The sequence below is a fragment of the Podarcis liolepis genome (genome assembly GCF_965112155.1).
Source record: "Podarcis liolepis genome assembly, contig: HAP1_SCAFFOLD_79, whole genome shotgun sequence".
In the NCBI taxonomy this organism is placed as follows: domain Eukaryota; kingdom Metazoa; phylum Chordata; class Lepidosauria; order Squamata; family Lacertidae; genus Podarcis; species Podarcis liolepis.
In genome coordinates this window covers 27,309-51,074 of record NW_028148900.1, presented here as the reverse complement: position 1 = coordinate 51,074, position 23,766 = coordinate 27,309, and the positions used below count along the sequence as shown (strand labels likewise).

The 23,766-nt window shown below is 48.1% G+C and overlaps 2 protein-coding genes across 4 annotated transcripts; one reads left to right on the top strand and one right to left on the bottom strand.

The window, feature by feature from the left end:
• Window positions 1–854: 854 nt before the first annotated feature.
• On the bottom strand, window positions 855–10,498 carry LOC310698983 (uncharacterized protein). 3 transcript variants are annotated; one of them, XM_083520556.1, is made up of 3 exons: window positions 10,266–10,498; window positions 7,034–7,174; window positions 855–6,521 (listed from the first exon to the last, which is right to left on the bottom strand). In XM_083520556.1, exon 3 carries the CDS (start codon window positions 6,283–6,285, stop codon window positions 4,558–4,560), a length of 1,728 nt encoding a protein of 575 aa, XP_083376682.1. In that variant the 5' UTR covers window positions 6,286–6,521; window positions 7,034–7,174; window positions 10,266–10,498; the 3' UTR covers window positions 855–4,557. The 3 variants fall into 3 exon arrangements, with proteins under 3 accessions (XP_083376682.1, XP_083376683.1, XP_083376684.1); XM_083520557.1 differs by having other exon boundaries at window positions 855–6,497; XM_083520558.1 differs by lacking the exon at window positions 7,034–7,174.
• A 2,540-nt stretch (window positions 10,499–13,038) lies between these two features.
• On the top strand, window positions 13,039–23,232 carry LOC310698980 (uncharacterized protein). The gene is made up of 9 exons (XM_083520549.1): window positions 13,039–13,308; window positions 13,856–14,089; window positions 15,887–16,392; window positions 16,581–16,662; window positions 16,908–16,990; window positions 17,466–17,592; window positions 19,248–20,997; window positions 21,091–22,690; window positions 22,813–23,232. Exons 3-8 carry the CDS (start codon window positions 15,982–15,984, stop codon window positions 21,743–21,745), a joined length of 3,108 nt encoding a protein of 1,035 aa, XP_083376675.1. The 5' UTR covers window positions 13,039–13,308; window positions 13,856–14,089; window positions 15,887–15,981; the 3' UTR covers window positions 21,746–22,690; window positions 22,813–23,232.
• Window positions 23,233–23,766: the final 534 nt, after the last annotated feature.

Below are 23,766 nucleotides of genomic sequence, written 5' to 3'. Positions count from 1 at the left end.
CCAAAAACCCTGGATGTTCGGAGCAGTTTGCATAGGCAGACTCCTGGGTAGCGGTCCTGAGAGAGAGCCCTACATAAGTTGAAAGGACAGTATTGCACCTCGCTGAGGATGCAGTGGGCACTGAAAGAGGCAGAAGTAATCAAACCCCAGAAGAAAGAGCACTTTTCCAGAGGAGAGGCGAAAAAGAAATAACTGATCTGGCCCCCAACAGCTCCCATATCAGCCTTTAATGGGCCAGACCTAGGAGTTTTGATAGCCTTTGGGGGCATACAAGACCCGGACTCCGAGCCTTCTTCCCTTGGGGGTTCCCCAGCTGCTGCCTCCCCCCCCTTCACCCAGCCAGTCCATGACAGCAAAAGCAGCAGCAACAACAGTAAAATCAGTACGATAATAATATGCACACTGGTCCTCTGGCAGGAAAAATAATAACTTCTGGGACTATGGGAAAGCACTATCTTCCCCAAACCCCAGAATAAGCAGGAGCTCTGGGGTTGCCCCATGGGGTTCGTGAGGGAAGATGGGCCCCCCAGGAGACTTCCCTGGTACCTGCAACCCATCCTTCCCCCTCTTGCAATAAGGCTTGGGGGGAAATCTCCCATTAAATTACAGTATTTTAAGTTTTCTGCAGAACACGTAGGAGGCAGGGAGAAGTTCTGGTGAAGTAGCAGTGTTTGGAGATCACGCAGTGGGGGGGTGAGAGAGTTTGGTGCAAAAACCAGTCACACACAGATGCACCCGTCTTGCATGCTTAAGTACAGCAAATCCAGGGAATGAGCAGAGTATCGGCAGGGTAGGGGCCACGTGCAGAGCAAGTCCCACACTGAGCTCAAAAACACACACAGAGGCAGTAGGACTTCTTCAGTAATAGTTTACTGAGCTTTGAAAGCATACAGTTCTCCCTGGGTCCCCAGTGAGGCACAAAACTTAGCTCCTGAGAGCAAACGCAGTTTCAGCAGTAAAAAAAATACAGCATGCAGGATATCTAAGTCAGGCACACAAACCGGCAGAAGGGAGCAAGGGAGGAAAGAGGCTGGAAGGACACAGGGCAAAGGATGTGTGTCTTTCGCTTCCTGTCGTCTGGGAGGGAAGTCAGGAACTCGGAATCTGCAGGGGCTTCACGAAGCAAAGCTTTCTGCCGGCTGCTTCCAGGCAAATGGGCATCCCAGAAACACACACTGTGATCTGTGGGGTGTTGCCATAGCCATTGTTTTTGAAGGTCATCATGACTAAATATGACATAATAGGCATCACTGAAACCTGGTGGGATAAGTCCCACGATTGGAATGTAATAATGGGGGGATACAATCTATTTCAGAGAAACAGACCAGACAAGAAAGGAGGAGGAGTGGCGTTATATGTCAGGGATGTGTATACCTGTGAAGAGATCCAAGATTTAGAACCTCAAAGCCAAAGTGAGAGGATTTGAGTCAAAATTAAGGGAGAGAAGAATAACAGAGACCTCATTGTGCGAGTTTACTATAGATCCCCAAGCCAAATGGAGGACATAGATGATGCCTTCCTGGAACAGATGGCCAAGCATGCAAAAGGAAGGGAGATAGTAGTAATGGGGGACTTCAATTACCCAGATATTTGTTGGATGTCAAACTCAGCCAAGAGCATAAGGTCAAACAGATTCCTCACTGGCCTTGCAGACAACTTCATTGTCCAGAAAGTGGGAGAAGCAACAAGAGGAACAGCCATTTTAGATCTGGTCCTAACCAATTTTGATGACCTGGTTAGTGGGGTAGAAGTGGAAGGATCATTAGGCACGAGTGATCATGCTCTTCTGAAGTTTACTATACAGCGGAAAGGAGCAGCCAAGCATACTAGGACTCAATTTCTTGACTTTAAGAAAGCCGACTTCATAAAACTTAGGGAAGTGCTGGGTGAGATCCCATGGACAGCAATACTAAAAGGAAAGGGAGTTCATGATGGCTGGGAGTTTGTTAAGAGGGAGATAGTAAAAGCACAACGTCAGGCAATACCAATGAGACGGAAACATGGAAGGTGCTTAAAGAAGCCAGGGTGGCTATCTAAAGAACTTTTAACTCAGTTAAGATTAAAAAAGGATGTGTACAGAAAATGGAAAAGGGGGGAAACCACCAAAGAGGAATTCAAACAAATAGCCAGCACGTGTAGACACAAAGTCAGAAAAGCTAAAGCACAGAATGAACTCAGGCTGGCTAGAGAGGTTAAAAGCAACAAAAAAGGCTTTTATGGGTATGTTCGTAGCAAAAGGAAGAACAAAGAAACAGTGGGGTCACTCAGAGGAGAAGATGGTGAAATGCAAACAGGGGACACAGAAACGGCTGAACTCCTCAATGCCTTCTTTGCCTCCGTCTTCTCCGATAAAGAAAACAATGCCCGACCTGAAGAATTTGGAGCAAATGATTCAGCAAAGGAAACACAGCCCAGAATAACTAAGGAGATAGTACAAGAATACTTGGCCAGTTTAGATGTATTCAAGTCTCCAGGGCCAGATGAACTGCATCCAAGAGTATTAAAAGAACTGGCAGATGTGATCTCAGAACCACTGGCAGTCATCTTTGAGAATTCCTGGAGAACAGGCGAAGTCCCTGCAGACTGGAGGAGGGCAAATGTTGTCCCTATTTTCAAAAAGGGGAAAAGAGAGGACCCAAATAATTATCGCCCAGTCAGTCTGACATCAATACCAGGGAAGATTCTGGAGCAGATCATTAAGCAAACAGTCTGTGAGCACCTAGAAAGGAATGCTGTGATCACCAATAGTCAGCATGGATTTCTGAAAAATAAGTCATGTCAGACTAACCTGATCTCGTTTTTTGACAGAATTACAAGCCTGGTAGATGAAGGGAACGCAGTGGATGCAGCCTACCTTGATTTCAGCAAGGCATTTGACAAGGTGCCCCATGATATTCTTGTAAAGAAGCTGGTAAAATGCGGTCTTGACTATGTTACCACTCAGTGGATTTGTAACTGGCTGACTGACCGAACCCAAAGGGTGCTCATCAATGGTTCCTCTTCATCCTGGAGAAGAGTGACTAGTGGGGTGCCACAGGGTTCTGTCTTGGGCCTGGTCTTATTCAACATCTTTATCAATGACTTGGATGATGGACTCAAGGGCATCCTGACCAAATTTGCGGATGACACCAAACTGGGAGGGGTGGCTAACACCCCAGAGGACAGGATCACACTTCAAAACGACCTTGACAGATTAGAGAACTGGGCCAAAACAAACAAGATGAATTTTAACAGGGAGAAATGTAAAGTATTGCACTTGGGCAAAAAAAATGAGAGGCACAAATACAAGATGGGTGACACCTGGCTTGAGAGCAGTACATGTGAAAAGGATCTTGGAGTCTTGGTTGACCACAAACTTGACATGAGGCAACAGTGTGACGCGGCAGCTAAAAAAGCCAATGCAATTCTGGGCTGCATCAATAGGAGTATAGCATCTAGATCAAGGGAAGTAATAGTGCCACTGTATTCTGCTCTGGTCAGACCTCACCTGGAATACTGTGTCCAGTTCTGGGCACCACAATTCAAACTGGAATGTGTCCAGAGGAGGGCAACCAAAATGGTCAAAGGCCTGGAAATGATGCCTTATGAGGAACGGCTAAGGGAGCTGGGCATGTTTAGCCTGGAGAAGAGGAGGTTAAGGGGTGATATGATAGCCATGTTCAAATATATAAAAGGATGTCACATAGAGGAGGGAGAAAGGTTGTTTTCTGCTGCTCCAGAGAAGCGGACACGAAGCAATGGATCCAAACTACAAGAAAGAAGATTCCACCTAAACATTAGGAAGAACTTCCTGACAGTAAGAGCTGTTCAACAGTGGAATTTGCTGCCAAGGAGTGTGGTGGAGTCTCCTACTTTGGAGGTCTTTAAGCAGAGGCTTGACAACCATATGTCAGGCGTGCTCTGATGGGGTTTCCTGCTTGGCAGGGGGTTGGACGCGATGGCCCTTGTGGTCTCTTCCAACTCTATGATTCTATGTGGTCTAGAAACCAGTTTGGACAATACATCACCCAGCCCTAATCCTCACTGACCACCAGCAATCCAGATAAACCCTCACCCTTTCTCTGTCGAAAGGTACTTTAAATATTAGATCATAATCACGTTGTTTGACAATGCCTTCAATATTTCATTACTATAGACTTTTACGCATAAATACCAGAACTTCACAAACACAACATGTGTTAATGAGTGATGTCCTGCTGAGTTCATTGCTGTGAAGAAAAGAGTGGACTCTGAGAGGAAGACGTCCCACACTCCAAACATCTAAATGGGTTCGTCCATGTGAGAGTCCCTGGATGTTCCTTAAACACTCCTTTGTAAATAAAGCACGTTTTGCGATCTTTTCATTTAAACTGCTTCTCCTCTTTGAGGTTGTTGATAGTTTGAAGGGTTTCAAGTACTAAACTTCTTCCTGTCCGTGAGTCTGTTGATTTAGAACTTCCACTAGGACTGAACCTCTATCTACTTTCCTGATATTTATAAGGTTTGTGTTTTGTGTGAGTTTGTTGATATAAATGAAGGGTTCCACTCTGACTGAAGCTCCTTCCTCAGGCCATACATTTAAACAGTTTCTCCCCTGTGTGTCTGCTGATGGTTTCTAAGGTTTCCATTAAAACGGAAGCTCTTTCCACACTCCATGCATTTAAATGATTTCTCCCCTGTGTGAATCCGTTGATGTGTTCTAAGGTTTCCATTAAAACGGAAGCTCTTTCCGCACTCCATGCATTTATATGGTTTCTCCCCTGTATGAGTCCGTTGATGTGTTCTAAGGCTTCCATTATCACCAAAGCTCTTTCCACACTCCATACATTTAAATGGTTTCTCTCCTGTGTGAGTCCGTTGGTGTATATAGAGGTGTCCACTCTGACTGAAGCTCTTTCCACACTCCAAACATTTATATGGTTTCTCCCCTGTGTGAGTCCGTTGATGTGTTCTAAGTTTCTCATTAAAACGGAAGCTCTTTCCACACTCCATGCATTTATATGGTTTCTCCCCTGTGTGAGTCCGTTGATGTATTCCAAGGTTTCCATTGAAAGTTAAGCTCTTTGCACACTCCATACATTCATATGGTTTGTGCCCTGTGTGAATCCTCTCATGTAATTTAAGGTTTCCATTCTGACTGAAGCTCTTTCCACACTCCAAACATTTAAATGGTTTCTCTCCTGTGTGAGTCCGTTGATGTGTTCTAAGGATTCCATTCTGACTGAAGCTCTTTCCACACTCCAAACATTTATATGGTTTCTCCCCTGTGTGAGTCCGTTGATGTTTTCTAAGACTTCCATTATCACCAAAGCTCTTTCCACACTCCATACATTTAAATGGTTTCTCCCCTGTGTGAGTCCGTTGATGTTTTCTAAGACTTCCATTATCACCAAAGCTCTTTCCACACTCCATACATTTAAATGGTTTCTCCCCTGTGTGAGTCCGTTGATGTATATTGAGGTGTCCACTTTTACTAAAGCTCTTTCCGCACTCCATACATTTAAATGGTTTCTCCCCTGTGTGAGTCCGTTGATGTGTTCTAAGGCTTCCATTATCACTAAAGCTCTTTCCGCACTCCATACATTTAAATGGTTTCTCCCCTGTGTGATTCCGTTGATGTATTCTAAGGTTTCCATTGAAAGTGAAGCTCTTTCCACACTCCATACATTCATATGGTTTGTGCCCTGTGTGAATCCTCTCATGTAATTTAAGGGTTCCATTCTGACTGAAGCTCTTTCCACACTCCAAACATTTAAATGGTTTCTCTCCTGTGTGAGTCCGTTGATGTGTTCTAAGGATTCCATTCTGACTGAAGCTCTTTCCACACTCCAAACATTTATATGGTTTCTCCCCTGTGTGAGTCCGTTGATGTGTTCTAAGGTTCTCATTAAAACGGAAGCTCTTTCCGCACTCCATACATTTAAATGGTTTCTCCCCTGTGTGTGTCCGTTGATGTATATTGAGGTGTCCACTCTGACTGAAGCTCTTTCCGCACTCCATACATTTAAATGGTTTCTCCCCTGTGAGTCCGTTGATGTGTTCTAAGGTTCTCATTAAAACGGAAGCTCTTTCCGCACTCCATACATTTAAATGGTTTCTCTCCTGTGTGTGTCCGTTGATGTATATTGAGGTGTCCACTCTGACTGAAGCTCTTTCCACACTCCATACATTTATATGGTTTCTCCCCTGTGTGAGTCCTTTGATGTCTTCTAAAGGCTGCATTGAAACTGAAGCTCTTTCCGCACTCCATACATTTATATGGTTCCTCCCCTGTGTGAATCCGCTGGTGTAATTTAAGGTATCCATTATTACAAAATCTTTTCCCACACTCCATACCTTTAAATGGTTTCTCCCCTGTTGGAGGTTGTTGATGTGAACTATGTGTGCTCATTCAATGAAGAATATTCTGCATGTCACACATTTTAATTTCTATTCCTAATGAAACTAAAGGTGCCCCATTCCCTGGAGTTCTGACTGTCTTCTCCATCTCCTTCTTCAGAGTGGGAGGAAAGGGAATCCTGTTTGGGTTTCAAGGAAGAGACCTAAGGGAAAGAAAATAAATCAAGCTCCATTAGCACCTTCTCCTATATCAACATCTCCTATATTCCCCCACCTCCTCCCCATGTTCCCAATTTTTTGGAAATGAAGTTGTAATGTTAACAAATGATAGTAATTCATGAGCAGCTTTCATAATCCTCAATCAATGTTAATAAAGCAGCATGATTTTTAAAAGAATGATGTGCTGTCTGATTTCATGCCCATCTTCTGACGCAGGACTATCCTAAAATGACACTGAAAAGCAGATATTCAAGGCAAATAGATAAACTGTACTTAGTGGAATATGTAGTACCTTTAATAAGTAGTATTAATTTACTTATTGCCTGAAGTTGTGTTTTTTCTAGAGACGAATTTATTCCAGTTCTGTCTCAAATATCATAATTATATGATGTCTTGGGGTGTTAGGAGAGCATTAGTTCCTTTGGTGGGGGTCATGTCATGCACGTTATGGGGTAATTTATCCATCAGTGGTCCCCACCCTACACTCAGTTCCCACCTGTGGCTTCCAGAAGCTGTCAGGATAGAATAGGGGTCACAAGCCCAGGAACGGCTTCAACCGGCCGGCTAAACCAGGTGAGAATAGATGGTCTCAAATCCTTGGTGGGTTGGGGAATTCTGCTGCAGGTGTAGGCAGGCCCTGGTGGATGGAGAGGATGAGAACAACAGTGAATCCCACAGTCAAGAAGGCAGATTCTGCCCATCCTGCTGAGGAAAGTGAAGGGCAGATGGGGCTCGTCAATCTGGGAAGGGAAGTCCTCGAGAAGGAAAACTAAACCTTCACTGCCTGGTGAGTTATCTTCAGGAAAATAAAAGGCTATACAAATCCAGAGTGGAGTCTCTAAGATAGTTGCATGGTGTCCTGCACACCTCCTTCCAGCCACTCCAGCAGCCAAGCTGGTGCCAAACGTACTGCTCTGCTTTCCTTGGGACCATATTAGCCAGGCTGAGAAAGGGGTCTTGTTGTCTAGGCAGCCCAGGACCTCCAAACACACTGCCCAGGCAGTGCTGCTAACACAGCAGTTTCAGGTGGAGAGATGAGCTCAGACGTGTGTATCAAAATCTCCCCAATGTGGATGTGCTATTTACATCATATGTCACTGTAAAAGTATTCAAAATATTTGTCTTTTGAAGAAAAGACCACCAAGTATCGGATGGCCCCTTCAAAGCTAATGAAAGTCCTGTGCCTGGAGCTTTTGGGGGTGCAGGACCAGGAAAGCTTCTGCCACCATGATCCTTCCAATCCAGATTCAGGCCTCATCATGCAACAGAAACTGTCCTGGTTGTGCTGCGTGATGATCTCTGATGGGCTAGAGTCTGAGGGGAAAGCAGTTTCCTGGTTCTGCTGGATCTCTCAGCGGCTTTGGAGACCTTTGACCATTGTATCCTTATGGACCCTCTAGGGGTGCTGGGGACCCTGCTATGCAGTGGTTCCCCTCCTTCCTCCTGGGCCATGTCCAGAAAGTGGTGTTGGGGGATGACTGTTCTGACCCCTGGGCTCTCACTTGTGGGGTTCCTCAGGGCTCCGTCCTCTCCCCCATGCTTTTTAATATCTATATGAAGCTGCTTGGAGAGATCATCAGGGTTTTGGGGCTGGGTGATCACCAGTATGTGGGTGATCCCCAGCTCTTCTTCTCATTTAAATCGGAGCCAGTGAAGGTGGTGAATGCCCTGTGTTGGTGCCTGGAGGTGGTTTGAGGATGGGTGGCAGCTAACAGATTGAGCTTGAATCCTGACAAGACAGAAGTACTGTCTCTGGGGAACAGGAAGTGGGCAGGTGTGGGGGGGGCTGGTCCTGATGGGGTAATTGTGCCCCTAAATAACCAGGTGTGCAGCCTGGGGGTCATTTTGGACTCACAGCTGACCATGGAGGCGCAGCTCAATTCTGTGTCCAGGGCAGCTGTCTAGCAGCTCCATCTGGAACGCAGGCTGAGTCCCTCCTTCCCCGCACACTGTCTTGCCAGAGTGGTGCATGCTCTGGTTATTTCCGGCTTGGACTACTGCTATGTGGTCTACATGGGGCTACCTTAGAAGGTGACCCAAAACTGCAACTGAATGGGAGCAGCTGCCAAGACCACATATCACTGCTCCTAAAGGATCTTACTTGGCTCCCAGCAGATTTTCAAGCACATGTCAAACTGTTGGTGCTGACCTTTAAGAGGCATGGATGCATTTTCCAGGCAAAGAAAAGTATTGATCTAATGCAGGCTTCCTGAAACTCGGCAGTTTCCTTTCTGCTGAGAGCTGGTGGTGGGATCAGTTGCGATGAGGTTATGAAGAACCTTTCTTGTTTCGGGGAACCAGATGAAGCTGGTTTAAACTGGAGTGAGCCAGGCTTGTTATCCAGTCCCAAGGTTACTCTGACATTTAATAGAATATAAATTACAAGGCCGAAAGGCATCTGATCCCACTTCCTAGTCTGCTATTTCTCTACTCCGCTTGTGTGATTCTTACTTGAGTGCTGTTTTGGTATGCTAAGTTAGGGTTTTACGTAAGTTAAATTTTTACTATTTTTTGGATCCTGTTATGCTTCTTTGCCTTCAGTAATAAATTTATTTGCTGAATGAGATTGTTATGGAGCAGCAAGATCTGCAACCTAAAGCCCTCAACAGCCTCAGCCCTGTAGACCTGAAGGAGCATCTCCACCGACATCGCTCAGTCTGGACAGGGAGGTCCTCCTTGGAAGGTCTTCTGCTGATTCCCCCCTGGGAGAAGCGAAGTTACAGGGAAGCAGGCAGAGGACAAGGAAGTGGGCAATATTCTGACATTTAGAAGACAGCTGAAGGCAACCCTCTATCGGGAGGTTTTTAATGTCTGATGTTTTACTGTCTTTTCTTTGTACTGGAACCAGGCAGTGGAAGAGAAACTTAAAGATGGAAGCCCGAGAGAGAGGAAAAGGTTCCTGGCTGCTTCCTGGGTGGGATTGCGGAAACCAAGAGCTGCTTCTGAGAAGGCCTCCCCCCTCCCCTCTTCCTCTGGGGATTTCCTCTCCTCTCCAGGGGACCAATGGTTGGACTTGGCAGAACCACTGCGTCTGGACAGGGCAGGGGCTTATGTGGTGGGAAGAGGATGGAGGTTGCAGGAAGGAAGGGGGGGACTGGACCCCCCACTTTCCAGGGATCTGTCTCTGGTCACCTTGAAGGGGTGGCCGATTCCTGGGTGGGAAGGAGAAGTCAAGGCAGCCCCTCCAGAGAAACCCAGCAGGCGCCACCATGGAGAAGTCTCCCCAAAGACTGGTCTTCCTATCTCTCCCCCCCCCATTGCTGCCCTTTCCTGCCCCAGGGATGCTCCCCCTCCCCACTTCCTCGACTCCCTCCCTCTGTCCCAGAGTCTCCCCTGCACCCAGAGGCCTCCCTTGGCGCGGCTCAGGCCTCATCCCCCATCTTTCCATCCTGGGGGGCCACCCCAAGACTAGCAGAGGAGGGACAGGGGGTCTCTATCTAGGCGTCCCTCACGCCCGTTAACCCTCCTTTATCCGTACGAAACCCACAGGGCCCCAGGGATGCCTTCGCGGGGGAAACGGGGCAAGGGGGTCCTCGTGGGGACCCCCTGCGTAGGCGTCCCATGTCCGCCTCTGCCAAGGTGCCTAAGGGGCCATGGAAAGCCCCCTTCGCAGCACACGTGCAGGGATCCAGGCCCTGCCGACGGGGCCCACGAAAGGCGCCTTGGGGAGCTGGCGGGGGTCTCTGGGTCCTTCCCCCCTCCCTCTCCGCCCCCCGCGACCCCTTTACCTCTTTGTCCTCGCTCCCGATTCTCCTTTCCTTTCCTGCAACATCCACCGGGCGGGGGTTCCCTCCCCTGCCGCCCCGCCTTTCCTTTCCAAAGCGCCCCCCCCCCAGCTACGGGGCAGAGCAGCAATCCGGCGCAGAAGCTCCACTTGCGGGCGAAGCAGACAGTTCGGGAGGGGGGCTCTCTCCGCTCATTCCGGAAACAGAAGCCGGATTGGAGGAGGAGCAGAAGGAAGAGGTGCGACATACGGGGGGGGGGGGTTGAGGGTTGTGGGGGCGGGGTGAGAGGAGGATGTACCGGGAAGGGAGGGATAGAGGGGGGGGAGACGAAGGTTTCCCCCCTCCCTTCTTCGTTCAGGGGATCAGGAGAGCGGGGGAGGGGCTGATCCTGGCAATCCAGCTGCAAAGTGGGGTCTCCCCTACAATGTTTACATTGAAAATCCTTCCCTCCCCCCGCCCCACACGCCATGATCTTAGATCCATTCCATGTTTTTGGTATTGGTGCACATTGAGCAGCGGGTTGGGCTCTGTGACTCCTGTGTTACGGGGAAAATGGGGCTTGGGCTTTTGCACACACACACACAAACACACACACACAGAGAGAGAGAGAGAGAGAGAGAGAGAGAGAGAGAGAGAGAGAGAGACCCGACACAATTCCTCCCTTGTGTCTCCGTCAGAGGTAACACAATGCGGCCCGGAAGAAAGCAAGGCAGCTGTTGATCTGTTTGCAGGCAGAGCCCCCCCCCCCCATGCAAGGAGTGAAGCAGCCCAGAACTAAAGCGCGTTGCAATTTGTGCACCCTCAAATAATCGCCTCCCCCGTCACAGAGAGAGCACCCCAAAAACATCCCCGGTTGCGTCACAAAATGAGTTGTACGTGGAAATCAGATCAGACTCCATGTTTTGGCAACATGACAAGTCTGTCTGTCCGTCGGGATGCCTGAGGATTCCTGCTCCCTGCCTTTTCCTGGCCAGCCTGAGAGATCACTGGAAAGGGAGGATTTCTTGACTCCAGAATCCATCATCGCAGACCCCTTTCATTCAGACCCAGAGATCTGCTCTTTGGACAAGTCTGCTTGGATCATGTGGATCATCAATGGATTATATGGATCATCCATGATGTCATACCCGTCTCACGGGGGGGGGCTCAGGATGAATCTCCTGCCACGTGACTGGGGGAGTCTGGGGGCTGACGGGGGTCAGACAGGGCTGCTGTTTTGCTCTCCTTACTATTTCAGCTCAGGTTTTACTGAAATGGGTGGATTCATTGAAGAAACGGGGCTACGTTGTAAAGAGGCAAATGTGTCTACTTTGTTACCACCCAGTGAGTTGTGTTGCAAAGGCCATTTGCAGAAAGGCCCCTATTGTATCACCTGCGACTACATGCCGGAGTTTGGGTCTTTTTGCGGAAATGTGTCTGTGTAAACGCACTCATCCCCGTGCATTTATAATGGCAAGACATTAAATCCCATGAAACCCACAAGCACCAGAACCATAAGCCCACCTAGGAGTCCAAAAGCACAGAACGAAGCAGCCCTTAATCCCTGCCTAGCTAGCTGTCAAAAGCTGGGTGTCCAACAACAACAACAACAACAACAATTTTTTTTGTACCCCACCCATCCGACTGGATTGCTCCAGCCACGCTGGGCGGCTTCCAAAAGAATAAAAGGAAACATAACCCAACATAAAACATTAAAAGCTTCCTGGCGCCGCTTTTAGGCGTCTATGGAGGTCATATAATGGTTTATCTCCTTGACATCTGGTGGGAGGGCGTTCCACAGGGCAGTCACGACAACCCAGAAGGCCCTCTGTAACCTCACTTCTCGCAATGAGGCACCTGCTGAATGAAGCGGGACCACCTGGAGGAATTATACCCTAATGCTTTCCACATAATTAGTTAGCCATACATAACCATATATCCTTATAATGCTTTTTACCCATGTTTGAATCATGAAGGCTTCTGCAAAGCTTAGGGCAAAATGCTTAGATCTGAAAAATCCAAAATGAACTCTGTCCCAGTTCTCTCCCCTTGTTCTTCTCAATGTCTCGCTAACATAAGGGGGGAAGCAATAAATCTGCTGTGCTGGCATTTTCCTCCTGTCCAGACAGGGTCCTGAGCAGCTAAAAACAGGAAGATGCTAACCGCAAAATGTCCCTGTTTGGCAGATGTTGCGTAGGAGAGCGTAAGGGCCGAATACAGTTCCTTTCTCCTTTTTATTAGGGGAAAGGTCGGACTAATGTTCAGACTGAAGAAAGCAGAAGTTGGGAGGGAACTCTTTACATGATCAGGGGGCAAGGCTTGAATGCGCTCATTGGTTTTATTTTTGCTGCCGTGTGCGATTGTATTCGATTATGTCACGATCGATGATGTATGTACTCAGATATAAAGCCTCAGGGCGCTAGAGCTGGGCGGCCCAGTCTCTGGAAAGGATTCCACCGGGTCAATTATTGCTCAGCAATAAATATCACTTTCTTTTTCTCCACTGCTGCGTCTGTCAATTCTGGGACACAATTTGAGTGGGTCACAGGTACCTTAAAAATCCTTGCTACAAGAAGGCCCTCGGAGCTGGACCTCGGTGTCCGGGCTGAGCGATGGACGTGGAGACGCTCCTTCCCTTCTACTGGGCTGAGACCATTTGGGGCTTTCAAGGTCAGCGCCAGCACTTTGAATGGTGCTCGGAAATGGACCGGGAGCCAGTGAAGATTTCTTGGGACCCGTGTTCAGGGACCGGCTGTTAGGGGGCCAAAACTGAATGTATCCCTTGCCGGAAGTAATCCATAAGCCTCTCCTCCTCCGCCTTCTCGGGATGCCATTGGTGCGCGATGCTCCGGCTCTCGAGAGAGGGAGAGGCGTGAGTTGGGTGCGCTCGGCTTGCCAAGGGTTAAACGGAAACGAGCTGGATTCCTAGATAGGAAAGTAAGACCGGGGGGGGGCAGGTCCTCCAGAGCGAAAGCCCAATCCCCCCTTTCCTGCAAGAAGTCGGGCGTGTGGGGGTCCCCTTGGTTCGGCTCTGCAGAGGCTGCCTGGGGGCGCCTGCTGGGATCTGGTGAGTCTCCTCTCTCCCAGGATAGGGCCCATGGGGAGAGCGGGGGTCCCAGCGCTGCATGGCGAGAGGGGGGCAAGTCAGGGCGCGGAGGGTCGCAGGAGGGCGGCAGCTCGGCTCTTCCTTTCCATGGATGCGCTGCTGGCCCCTTGGGGAGGGGTTTGGGGTCCAGGAGCGGGGAAATGCATGCAGAGAAACCCCATTCAGATGTATGGATCAGTCCCCTTGTATAACAGAGGTTGTAGGTGGATGGAAACGTTTGGACATTCGGTACCTAAAACCTCACCTGTGCAAGGAAGGAAGACGGAGGGCAGGGAAGAGAAAGCGCTTCCTCTTGCAGGGCAGAGTAAAACCTGTGGAACTCCCTCCCACAAGAGGCAGGGAGGCCACCAGTGGTTGCAGGAATTGATGTATAGGTTGGGGGGGTTGCCCCTCCAGCAGATCTCATGCACATGCAGCCCACTACCAAAATCAGCATAATCACTTTTGTGACTTGTGTGATTTGTCCCCACAAAACACTTCATCACAGTTTCTTCCTCTCTATTCAAAGGGCCTCTGCTGCACGATACCAAATGTAAGAATTCACTGAAAAATGTCTCTATGTACTGACTCACTGGGAGAACTTCAGAAATCCACATAGACATGTGAGCTCAGCTCCTCAGCAGCCCCTCTGCCTGAGTGATAATCCCTGGCATCCTGATACCTGAGTACCAGACAGGTAGCCATTGTAGAAATACCAAACTCAGATAAAGACAAAAGGGTGTGATTCACTTGGCTGGGAAAAGTAAGTATCTGTTTTGTTTCACTTGATGGGTGTTTGGTGGAGGGCCGGGGGAACCATGGGGCAGGGTCCAGGATGCTCAGATTCCTGCCACCAGACCTCCCCTTTCATGATGTATGAGTGATGTAGTTGGGGGGGGCATAACATGGGGATTAAAGGTAAAGGGTAAAGGGACCCCTGACTGTTAGGTCCAGTTGCGGATGACCTTGGGGTTGCAGCGCTCATCTCGCTTTATTGGCAGCCAACATTTGTCTGCAGACAGTTTCCGGGTCAGGTGGGCAGCATGACTAAGCCACTTCTGGCGAACCAGAGCAGCGCACGGAAACACTATTTACCTTCTCACCACAGCAGTACCTATTTATCTACTTGCACTTGACATGCTTTTGAACTGCTGGGTTGGCAGGAGCAGGGACCGAGCAACGGGAGCTCACCCCGTCGCGGGGATTTGAACCGCCAACCTTCCGATTGGCAAGCCCTAGGCTCTGTGGTTTATTAGTGCCACCCGCTAATAAAAGTTTGGGTTCTCTTTTGTGTGGGGCTTCCATCTTGTTTCACCTGGTGGCAGGTGGGAGTCCTGTGGTGACAGTCTTCAATCAAGACCAAGCCTACTGGCTGTTGTTTGCTCCATTATTCCTGGCTGGTCTCCTTGTTTTTTGTCCAAGGGAGCCCTCAGATTTCTCCGTTAGCACAATCAAGGTGATGTTCAGAGAGGAGGAGGCCGATCCGTGGAGGAGGAGGAGGAGAGGGCGATGGGGGGCTCCTCTGCTCTGTCTCCCCCATAGGAGGCTGTCATGAGACAAAGGTTCTTGAGAGCAGGAGCAGCAAGACCTACATCTTTCAAGCCTGCTGGCTGTTAACTGTTAACAGCTAATTGCTGAGTAACTGTGACTCAGGACTCATCTCGAGTGATGACTCATTCTCCCTAGAAAAGTAGCCAGTCTCTCTGTGGGCCTCAGGAGCTGAGTAGTATTGCTTTGTGATGTTGCTGTGAATGTGTAGCAGTGTCGCCTTCAAGGGCAGTTCCACACAGAGAGCGTTGCCACCATCCCATCTGGCGCAGAGCAGGGAAGACCAGGACCATGTCCTCTCTGTCCCGAAAGGTCTGTGGGGTGGGGAACTAGCCTGAGCTGGACATGGGCCTCAAGAGACCATGATGGACCCAGGAGTGCCCTCAAGTATTCATGACTGGGGAGGGGGAGCGTTAAGCAATGTAACATCATCATCGTTACTGCTTGTTCCCTGCCTGTCATCTGAATTTCCAAGAGCAGATTACAATTTTCTTTAAAAAGCAATAAGAACAGTTGAAAACGCATTACACTCATAGAAAGGCGAGTTCCACTTTATTTGCTTTTGAGTGCTGACCTTGACCTCACCCACATGTCATTTGGCCCTCAGAAGTTAGCCAGATAAGGAAACAAATGGGCTCTGAAGTGGGGTTGGGCAGGAGAGCAACTCTTGAGGAGTCCTGGGTTAGGACTCCCACTATAACCCAATGCTCAGATAACACTCAGTACAAATGAGTCACTTGTCAATCACAGTTCTGACTTCATTCCTTGATTGAAAACTCTGAAAGGCAGTAGCAAAGACCAACAGTTCCCTGCACATTTTGCATGGTCACTTTCCCTCCAGGAGGGCTGGAGACTTACTTCACCTTCTCCTTTTTATAGAAACCTCAGAGTCTGGGTTGTGGTGCAGTCCAGAGCTGGCTCTTCCAAGACTCATACATACTTCCTCACGGAACATTTTTCTCCTCCAGGCAATATGTCAGTTTTGTAACAGAACAATGTATTCGGTTTGTAGAATTCCCTAGCACCTCTGATTTGGACAGACAGAACTTGGCAGAAGATCAAGGGATTCCTTCATCTCTCTTGGAGGCTTCCTGAGAGCACAGATGGATGAGCAAGACTCAGCTGGCCCTGAAGCAGGAAGAGGCCAGGCCATGGAAACGGGGAGAAGTGGGAGATTCTGGGGGGGAAACTGTGCAGAAGATCCCGGGAGAGGAGGACGCTCTCCACTCAGAGGTGCAGAGCAAGCAATTGAGGCAATTCTGCTATCAGGAGGCCAAAGGACCCCAGAAGGTTTGCAGCCGACTCTACTGCCTTGACCATCAGTGGCTGAAGCCAGAAAGGCACACGAAAGCTGAGATGCTGGACCTGGTGATCTTGGAGCAGTTCCTGGCTGTCCTTCCTCTGGAGATGGAGAGCTGGGTGAGGGAATGCGGAGCAGAGACCAGTTCCCAGGCAGTGGCCCTGGCCGAAGGTTTCCTCCTGAGTCAGGCAGAGGAGAGGAAGCAAGCAGAACAGCAGGTGAGAGAGATTTTACTCTGGATACTCCCAAGGGGCTCCGAACGTGAGTGAGAGTATCTGAAAATTCTTCATCCTTTTTTGGAAAGCAGCCATTGAATGCTATCAGATTGCCCTTCAGTTTTTGCCTCTGTCTTCCTTTTCTAACTCTTCTTCATATTCTCTGTTTTGAATCTTTGTTGCTATTTCAGAAGCAGGATCTGATTGCAGAAATGGGCCCAGATTCCTCTGAGACCAAAAGGACTCCATTGGACACCAGAGAGAGGCTGCTGGGTAAGGAAGGAGTCTGTTCTCCGTTTGGTCCCTTTCTGTGGATATCAAAACGAATCCATGGGTTCTTGTCATCTTTTTTGGGCGGGGGGTTGAGACACTTGGGGCCAGGAGCACCAAGGAGGGAGATGTATTTTTAAACCCAACTAAATTATGAAATGGGTCGAAATGTCCAGATGCACTCAGAAGGTGAGACTTTTTGGGAGCAGCTGCACTCCTGGCTTCCCACTTACCTCTGTCTCTCACAGGTGACCAGATGATGCCAGCAAGACCTCCTCTTCCATCTATTCCTGGTGGGGAAGGAGAAGCAACGGCTGTGGAAGCAGCTCAGGTAGAGGGAGGGAGCCCTGTGGGGAAGGGGGCTGAGGGGTGGGGCAGCCAGGGTGCCTCTGGCCCCCGAGGAATCTCTCTCCTCCTCTTGGCTTCTGCCCAAGCTTCTCTGAAGGCATCTTTGTCAAGGGCAGCCTAGACAGAAGCCAGGAGGCTGGGAATGCCATTCGAGAAGCTTAATGTGCTGAGAATAAGGAACAGCCACCTTGCCTTAACTCACCTTCTGACGGTCAATAGGATGATTCATAAGTCATTGTCGTTTTACTTGTAGAGTTATCATTGAATGCTAAAACAGGCTTCTAAGCAGTTCATCAAGCCTCAAAAATAGTTCCCAGGAATCACCTATCTTGTCGCATCAGTTGCACAATGGGGTTTCCCCACCTTCTCCTCCCCCTTTTAATGCGCAGAAAGAAACAGCAATGTGTAGCAGACAACCTTAGTGCTGTCTAAAAAGGACCTCTTCATTTCTCTCTTAGGGTCCAGTGTGCTTTGAAGATGTCGCTGTTCATTTCACAGATGAGGAATGGGCGTTGCTGGATCCTGACCAGAGAGCTCTGCATAAGGAAGTCATGGAGGAGAATCACAGAATTGTGGCCTCTCTCAGTAAGGCTCCCTTGTGGATCATGACCTCTGTTTAGAAATTCCATGCATATCTCTCTCTGATAAGCCTCCCTGGTTTTGAGGGAGGTCTGCAGGGCCACTTGCAGCATTTGGGATTCTAATACCCCCCAAACTGACCTTAAATGGAGAGCTATCAGCATGTTTTGACCGTGGACATGATGAAGCCAACATAGACCTTGCTGAGAATGAAATGGGAACATGCTGGGAATCTGAGGTCAGGAGAACACATCTTTGTTGACACTGTCCTGCCTTCTATTGCCCAAAATTTTCCTGATATGGAGCATATGGAAGACATTGAGGGTTTCCCCCCGTAATGGTTGTAATTGTCCACAATTCACTTCACAAGCTGCTTGCTCAAGGCACAATCCTAATAGACCTCCCTTTTGGCATTGAAGAGTTAGCAACACATTTGCCTTACCAATACACTTGTCCAGGTCAGCATCGATGAAGAGGTTGTTGGTTATGGTAGAACCTCCTAGGGAGACAAAATCATCCACCACCTCCAGTGTCTGAAACTCCCATAGGCGCATTTTGCAACAGGGAATTTCATAGACACGAGCAGTTTCTGAGCTCTGCGCGCAGTACTGCACCTAAGATTTCAGATTAAAACTGCGGAGTGGAAGGAAAGGAGGACCTTTTTCTGCCTCCCCACCTCCAGCTACTCTCTGAAAGCTGAAGGAGAGACCTGTCAAGGTGGTGTCTGCTCTTCGCAATAAACACCCTCTGCTCACTCAGAGAGATATTTACAGTTCTTTATTTACATATGTACGAACAGCTACAGTTCAAAATCATGCATCTGAATCTGACCAGTCAGATTCGGGGAGTGGCTTCCTTTGGCTCCTTCTCCAACACAGCAGATGTGGGAATCTCTCAAGACGTCTTTGATTCTCTCCTCGCCTGTGCCAAAGGCACCGCTTCCCCTTCTGTTCCTGAACTCCCTGGTTGGTGGCAGGGCTCTCCAGTACTGCAGAGTCCTGACACCACTTGACTGCTCTCTGCCTTCTCCTCCCCTACTTCGTCCATCATTTCCCTGTTTTCCCTGTTTTCCCTGTCTGACTGTCCCTGCTCTGATACTCCCCCTTCCCTTGACCCAAGGGCTGTCTGTCCCATGACATCACCCCCCACTAAGCCCCCCATCTGTCTCACTTTCGATGTCTTCTGAGGATCTGAAACCTACAAGTGGTGATATACCTGTGGGTGCGTGCATTGTGTTATTGTATGCAAACTCTGCCAGGCTCAATTTCCTCAAAACTTCTCTCTCTGTTCTCCCCTTGCCTGTCTGTCCCGTGACAAGACCTTCTTAAAAAATCAGGGGGTGGGGGTGGGCAGGGGAAGGACTAGACCATGTGAAAAATGAACATATTATTTTAGCTGCTGTTCATTCCTTTTCAGCTTTGTATTTTTGTCATATGAAAGTGCACCTAGACATTCCATTTTTGAGCCCATAAGCTAGGTATAAGGTCCTCTTTATGTCCTAGCTGTCCTATCTCTGTTTCTAACACTGACCACCTCTAGTGTGTGGTCAGCAATGTTGATGCATGGAATTCTTCCTCTATCACAAGGTTAGTGATCAATATTCAATACAGTGGCACTCCATTTCTTCCTGCAGCTCTAATCCATTTCTTTCTTCATTGCAGGTGCTGATGATTTGGAAATTGAGAACGAGGATGCCCATGACAGAATCCATACAGTGGAGAAGGCATTGCCACTCTTGGAGTGTGGAGAGAGCTTCAGTCACAGCTCCCATTCGACTACACACCAAATAAATGCTATTGGGAAGAAACCCTCTCAGTTCTCTGAATGGGGAAAAAAAATCTGTTGGAATGAAAGTCTAACTTCACAGGAAATGATTCCCACAGGGGAGGACCCACTGAAATGCTTGGAATGTGGAAAGAGCTTCAGTAAGAGTGCACATCTCATTTCGCATCAAATAATTCATACAGGCGAGAAACCCTATCAGTGCTTAGAATGTAGGAAAAGCTTTAATACAAGCAAAACCTTCCGTAAACATCAGAGAATTCACAGGGGGGAGAAGCCATTTCAATGCCGAGAGTGTGGAAAGAGCTTCAGTCAGAGAACCCATCTCACAGCCCATCAAATAATTCATACAGGTGAGAAACCCTATCAGTGCTCGGAATGTGGGCGGAGCTTCAATCACAGGACGACTCTCACGGTCCATCAAAGGATTCACAGTGGTGAGAAACCCTATCAGTGCTCGGAATGTGGGAAGAGTTTCACTGTGAGCTCCCATCTCACTTCCCACCAAAGAATTCATACTGGGGAGAAACCATATAAATGTGTGAATTGTGGAAAGGGCTTCACCCAAAAGGCAAGTCTCACTTCCCATCAAAGAATTCACAGTGGTGAAAAACCTTATCAATGCATGGAATGTGGGAAGAGCTTCAGTTGGAAGCAAAGTCTCACTTCCCACCAAAGAATTCACAGTGGTGAGAAACCCTATCAGTGCTCGGAATGTGGAAAGAGATTCTCCCAGAGAGCCAATCTCAGTTCCCACCAAATAATTCACACAGGGGTAAAACCATATCAGTGCTTGGAATGTGGAAAGAACTTCAGTCTCAGGGCCCATCTCACTACCCATCAAAGCATTCATACCAGGGAGAAACCCTATCGATGCTTGGATTGTGGAAAGAGTTTCCTACAGAGAGCCGATCTCACGTCACACCAAAGAATTCACACAGGGGAGAAACCATATCAGTGCTTGGAATGTGGGAAGAGCTTCACTGTGAGCACTGGTCTTACTTCCCACCAAAAAATTCATATTGGGGAGAAACCCTATCAATGTGTGAATTGTGGAAAGAGCTTCACCCAGAAGCAAAGTCTCACTTCCCACCAAAGAATTCACAGTGGTGAGAAACCCTATCAGTGCTCGGAATGTGGAAAGAGTTTCTGCCAGAGAGCCAATCTCAATTCTCACCAAAGAATTCACACAGGTGAAAAACCCTATCAGTGCTTGGAATGTGGCAAGAGCTTCAGTCTGAAGAAAAGTCTCACTCATCACCAAAGAATTCACAGTGGTGAGAAACCCTATCAGTGCTCGGAATGTGGAAAGAGTTTCTGCCAGAGAGTCAATCTCACTCATCACCAAAGAATTCACACAGGTGAAAAACCCTATCAGTGCTTGGAATGTGGAAAGAATTTCCACCAGAAAGTCAGCCTCACTTCCCACCAAAGAATTCACACAGGGGAGAAACCCTATCAGTGCTTGGAATGTGGGAAGAGTTTCCGCCAGAAAGTCAACCTCACTTCCCACCAAGGAATTCACACAGGGGAGAAACCCTATAAGTGCTTGGAATGTGGAAAGAGCTTCAGTCATAAGCAAAGTCTCCCTTCCCATCAAAGAATTCACAGTGGTGAGAAACCTTATCAGTGCTTGGAATGTGGGAAGGGCTTTGGTAAAAGGACCAAGCTCATGGCCCATCGACAAACTCACAGTGGTGAGAAGCCCTGGATTGGAAAGAGTTTCTTGGATTGTGGAAAGAGTTTCAGCCAAAGGGCCAATCTAACTTGCCATGAAAGAATCCACACAGGGGAGAAACCATATCACTGCTTGGAATGTGGGAAGAGCTTCAACCAGAAGCAAAGTCTCACTTCCCACCAAAGAATTCACACAGGGGAGAAACCTTATCAGTGCTTGGAATGTGGAAAGAGCTTTGGTAAGAGGACCAAGCTCATGGCTCACCAAAGAATTAACAGTGGTGAGAAACCCTATCAATGTGTGAAATGTGGAAAGAGTTTCTGCCAGAAAGCCCATCTCACATCCCACCAAAGAATCCACACTGGGGAGAAACCCTATCAGTGCTTGGAATGTGGGAAGAACTTCAGTAAGAGGACTAACCTCATGGCCCATCAAAGAATCCACACTGGGGAGAAACCCTATCAGTGCTTGGAATGTGGAAAGAGTTTCTGCCAGAAAGCCCATCTCACTTCCCACCAAAGAATTCACAGTGGTGAGAAACCACATCAGTGCTTGGAATGTGGGAAGAGCTTCAGTAAGAGGACTAACCTCATGACCCATCAAAGAGTTCATACAGGGGAGAATCATAGAATTTTAGACCTGCAGGAGACTTCTGGGTCGTCTAGTCCACTGCAGGACTCTCAACTAAAGCTTCCATGACATATTGCCTTCAAACTTCTCCTTACAAACCTCCAAGGAAGGAGAGTCCACAACCTTCCAAGGGCGTCTCTAATTTGAAGCCATTGGTTTGGGTCGCAGCCTCCAGAGCCGGTGAAAACAAGCTTGTTCAATCTTCCACCTGACAGCCCTTCCTGTTCCTCAGAAGGCTTGGTTCCCCAACGCTTAATTGTCTTGCTCACCCCCCCCCTCTGCACACCTTCCAGCTTGTCAAAATCCTTCTTAAATTGGGGCACCCAGAACTGGACACAGGACTCCAGGTGTGGTCTGAACAAGGCAGAAGAAAGTGGGGCTATTACTTCTCTTGATCTGGACACTTGACTTCTTTGGACGCAGCCTAGAATAACAGCCTATTTCGCTGATGTTGACTCATGTTAGTCTTGTGGTCCACTAAGACTCCAGGTCATTTCCACATGTACTGCTGGCAAGCCTGGTATGTCCCATCTTATATTTGTGCAGCTGATTCGTCTTGCCTAAGAGCAGAATCTTACCTTTCTTCTTAGTGAAATTTATTGGATGCCTTTATATACCACCTGTTTCTTCAAGGAGCTCAGTGTGGTCTTAAGTCATTCTCCCCCTCATTGTTTAATCCTGACAACAACCCTGTGAGGTAGGTTGGGCTGTGAAGCCATCACCCAGTGACTGAGTGGAGACTGGAACCCAGGTCTCCCAGTTCCTAGTCCAAAACTCTTAAGCATTGCACCCCACTGGCTCTCGAATGAGACTCTTGGAAAGTGCATGCATGCGCATTTCCCGAATTTTGCATTTCAGTGCATTTCAGTGCAATGACTTGGTGTTTGTATTTAAAGTTTTATACGCATGTATCAATGACATTAATATAATAATGGTAATTACAGTAGAAGAGTAAATTTTAGGAAATGCTAGATGGTGATAGGGGTAGTTTGGAATGCTGGGATTGAGCAATTTGTATTTAAAGTTTTATACGCATGTATCAATGACATTAATATAATAATGGTAATTACAGTAGAAGAGTAAATTTTAGGAAATGCTAGATGGTGATAGGAGTAGTTTGGAATCCTGGGATTGAGCAACTGAACAGATCAATTTCCACGTAAATCACAAGATCTAAAATATAAAAACAAAACACCAACACCAACAACCCCCCCCCCAAACGCCCAAATTCAAGAGTCTGTTCAGCAGCCTCAGCTTTTGCAGCTGGAGTCAATCCTGGCTCTGCCCTCCCAGGCTAGGTGGAAAAGGTCTCTAAGGAGAGAGCCCGTCTTCTGGGACTTCCAGCCAAGATGGTTGGCTGCAACCATTGGAGGGTGGAATGGAATGGGGCAGTGGTGGCAGTTGTGGAGCAGGGTTGGTTAGACCTGGAGTAGAGAAAGAGCATTATAATCCCCGTTGTTACAGCTGTAGTAAAGTTTCAAAAGAAAAAGAAAAGAAATGAGAACATTTGAAACCACATGTTTATGTCTATTTTTTAAATAAATCAGTTTAATGAATCAATGCACACTTCCTCCTCTGTTATGTTTGGGGTGAAGTGTTGAAGAGTCCTCTGTGGTGGCAACAGGAATAAAGGGGAGTTTGGCGGAAGATCCATCTCCTAGCTGTGCACCTTGAATGAAACGGGAAGGTGGCCCAGGGATGGGTGGGCAGGGCCAGAGCCCCTCTGAGCAAAGGCTGTGGGGGCTCAACATGGGGAGATAAACTAGGGGACACTCGGAGAGTACAAAGCGCTTCATAAAAACCAACTCTGCTGTCTTTACAACATCCCTATGAGGTGGACCTGTAGCCTTTCCCCATTAATGTGGGAAGTCGAAGAGAGGAGGAGGAGAGCAGAGAGGGGTGTGAAGCAGAGACTCTGTCCCTCTGCCCTCTTGCAAGTTGCACGCACACAATGCGCTCTGATTTGCGCTGCTCATTCACATCTGTTTTAGGCCCCCAGGCATTTATTGGAACGGTCTAGGTGCTGATTTTTAAAGTACTTGATGTTGTTGTTGTTGTTTAGTCATGTCCGCCTCTTCGTGACCCCCTGG

Bases quoted from the DNA above. Each gene is read 5' to 3' on its own strand.
- LOC310698983 (XM_083520556.1), bottom strand. From the start codon at position 6,285: ATGGATACCTTAAATTACACCAGCGGATTCACACAGGGGAGGAACCAT.
- LOC310698980 (XM_083520549.1), top strand. From the start codon at position 15,982: ATGAGCAAGACTCAGCTGGCCCTGAAGCAGGAAGAGGCCAGGCCATGG. The intron at 16,663-16,907 runs GTAAGGAAGGAG...TGTCTCTCACAG, and splicing joins CACCAGAGAGAGGCTGCTGG to GTGACCAGATGATGCCAGCA. The intron at 20,998-21,090 runs GTGCTTGGAATG...GATTGGAAAGAG, and splicing joins AGTGGTGAGAAACCTTATCA to TTTCTTGGATTGTGGAAAGA.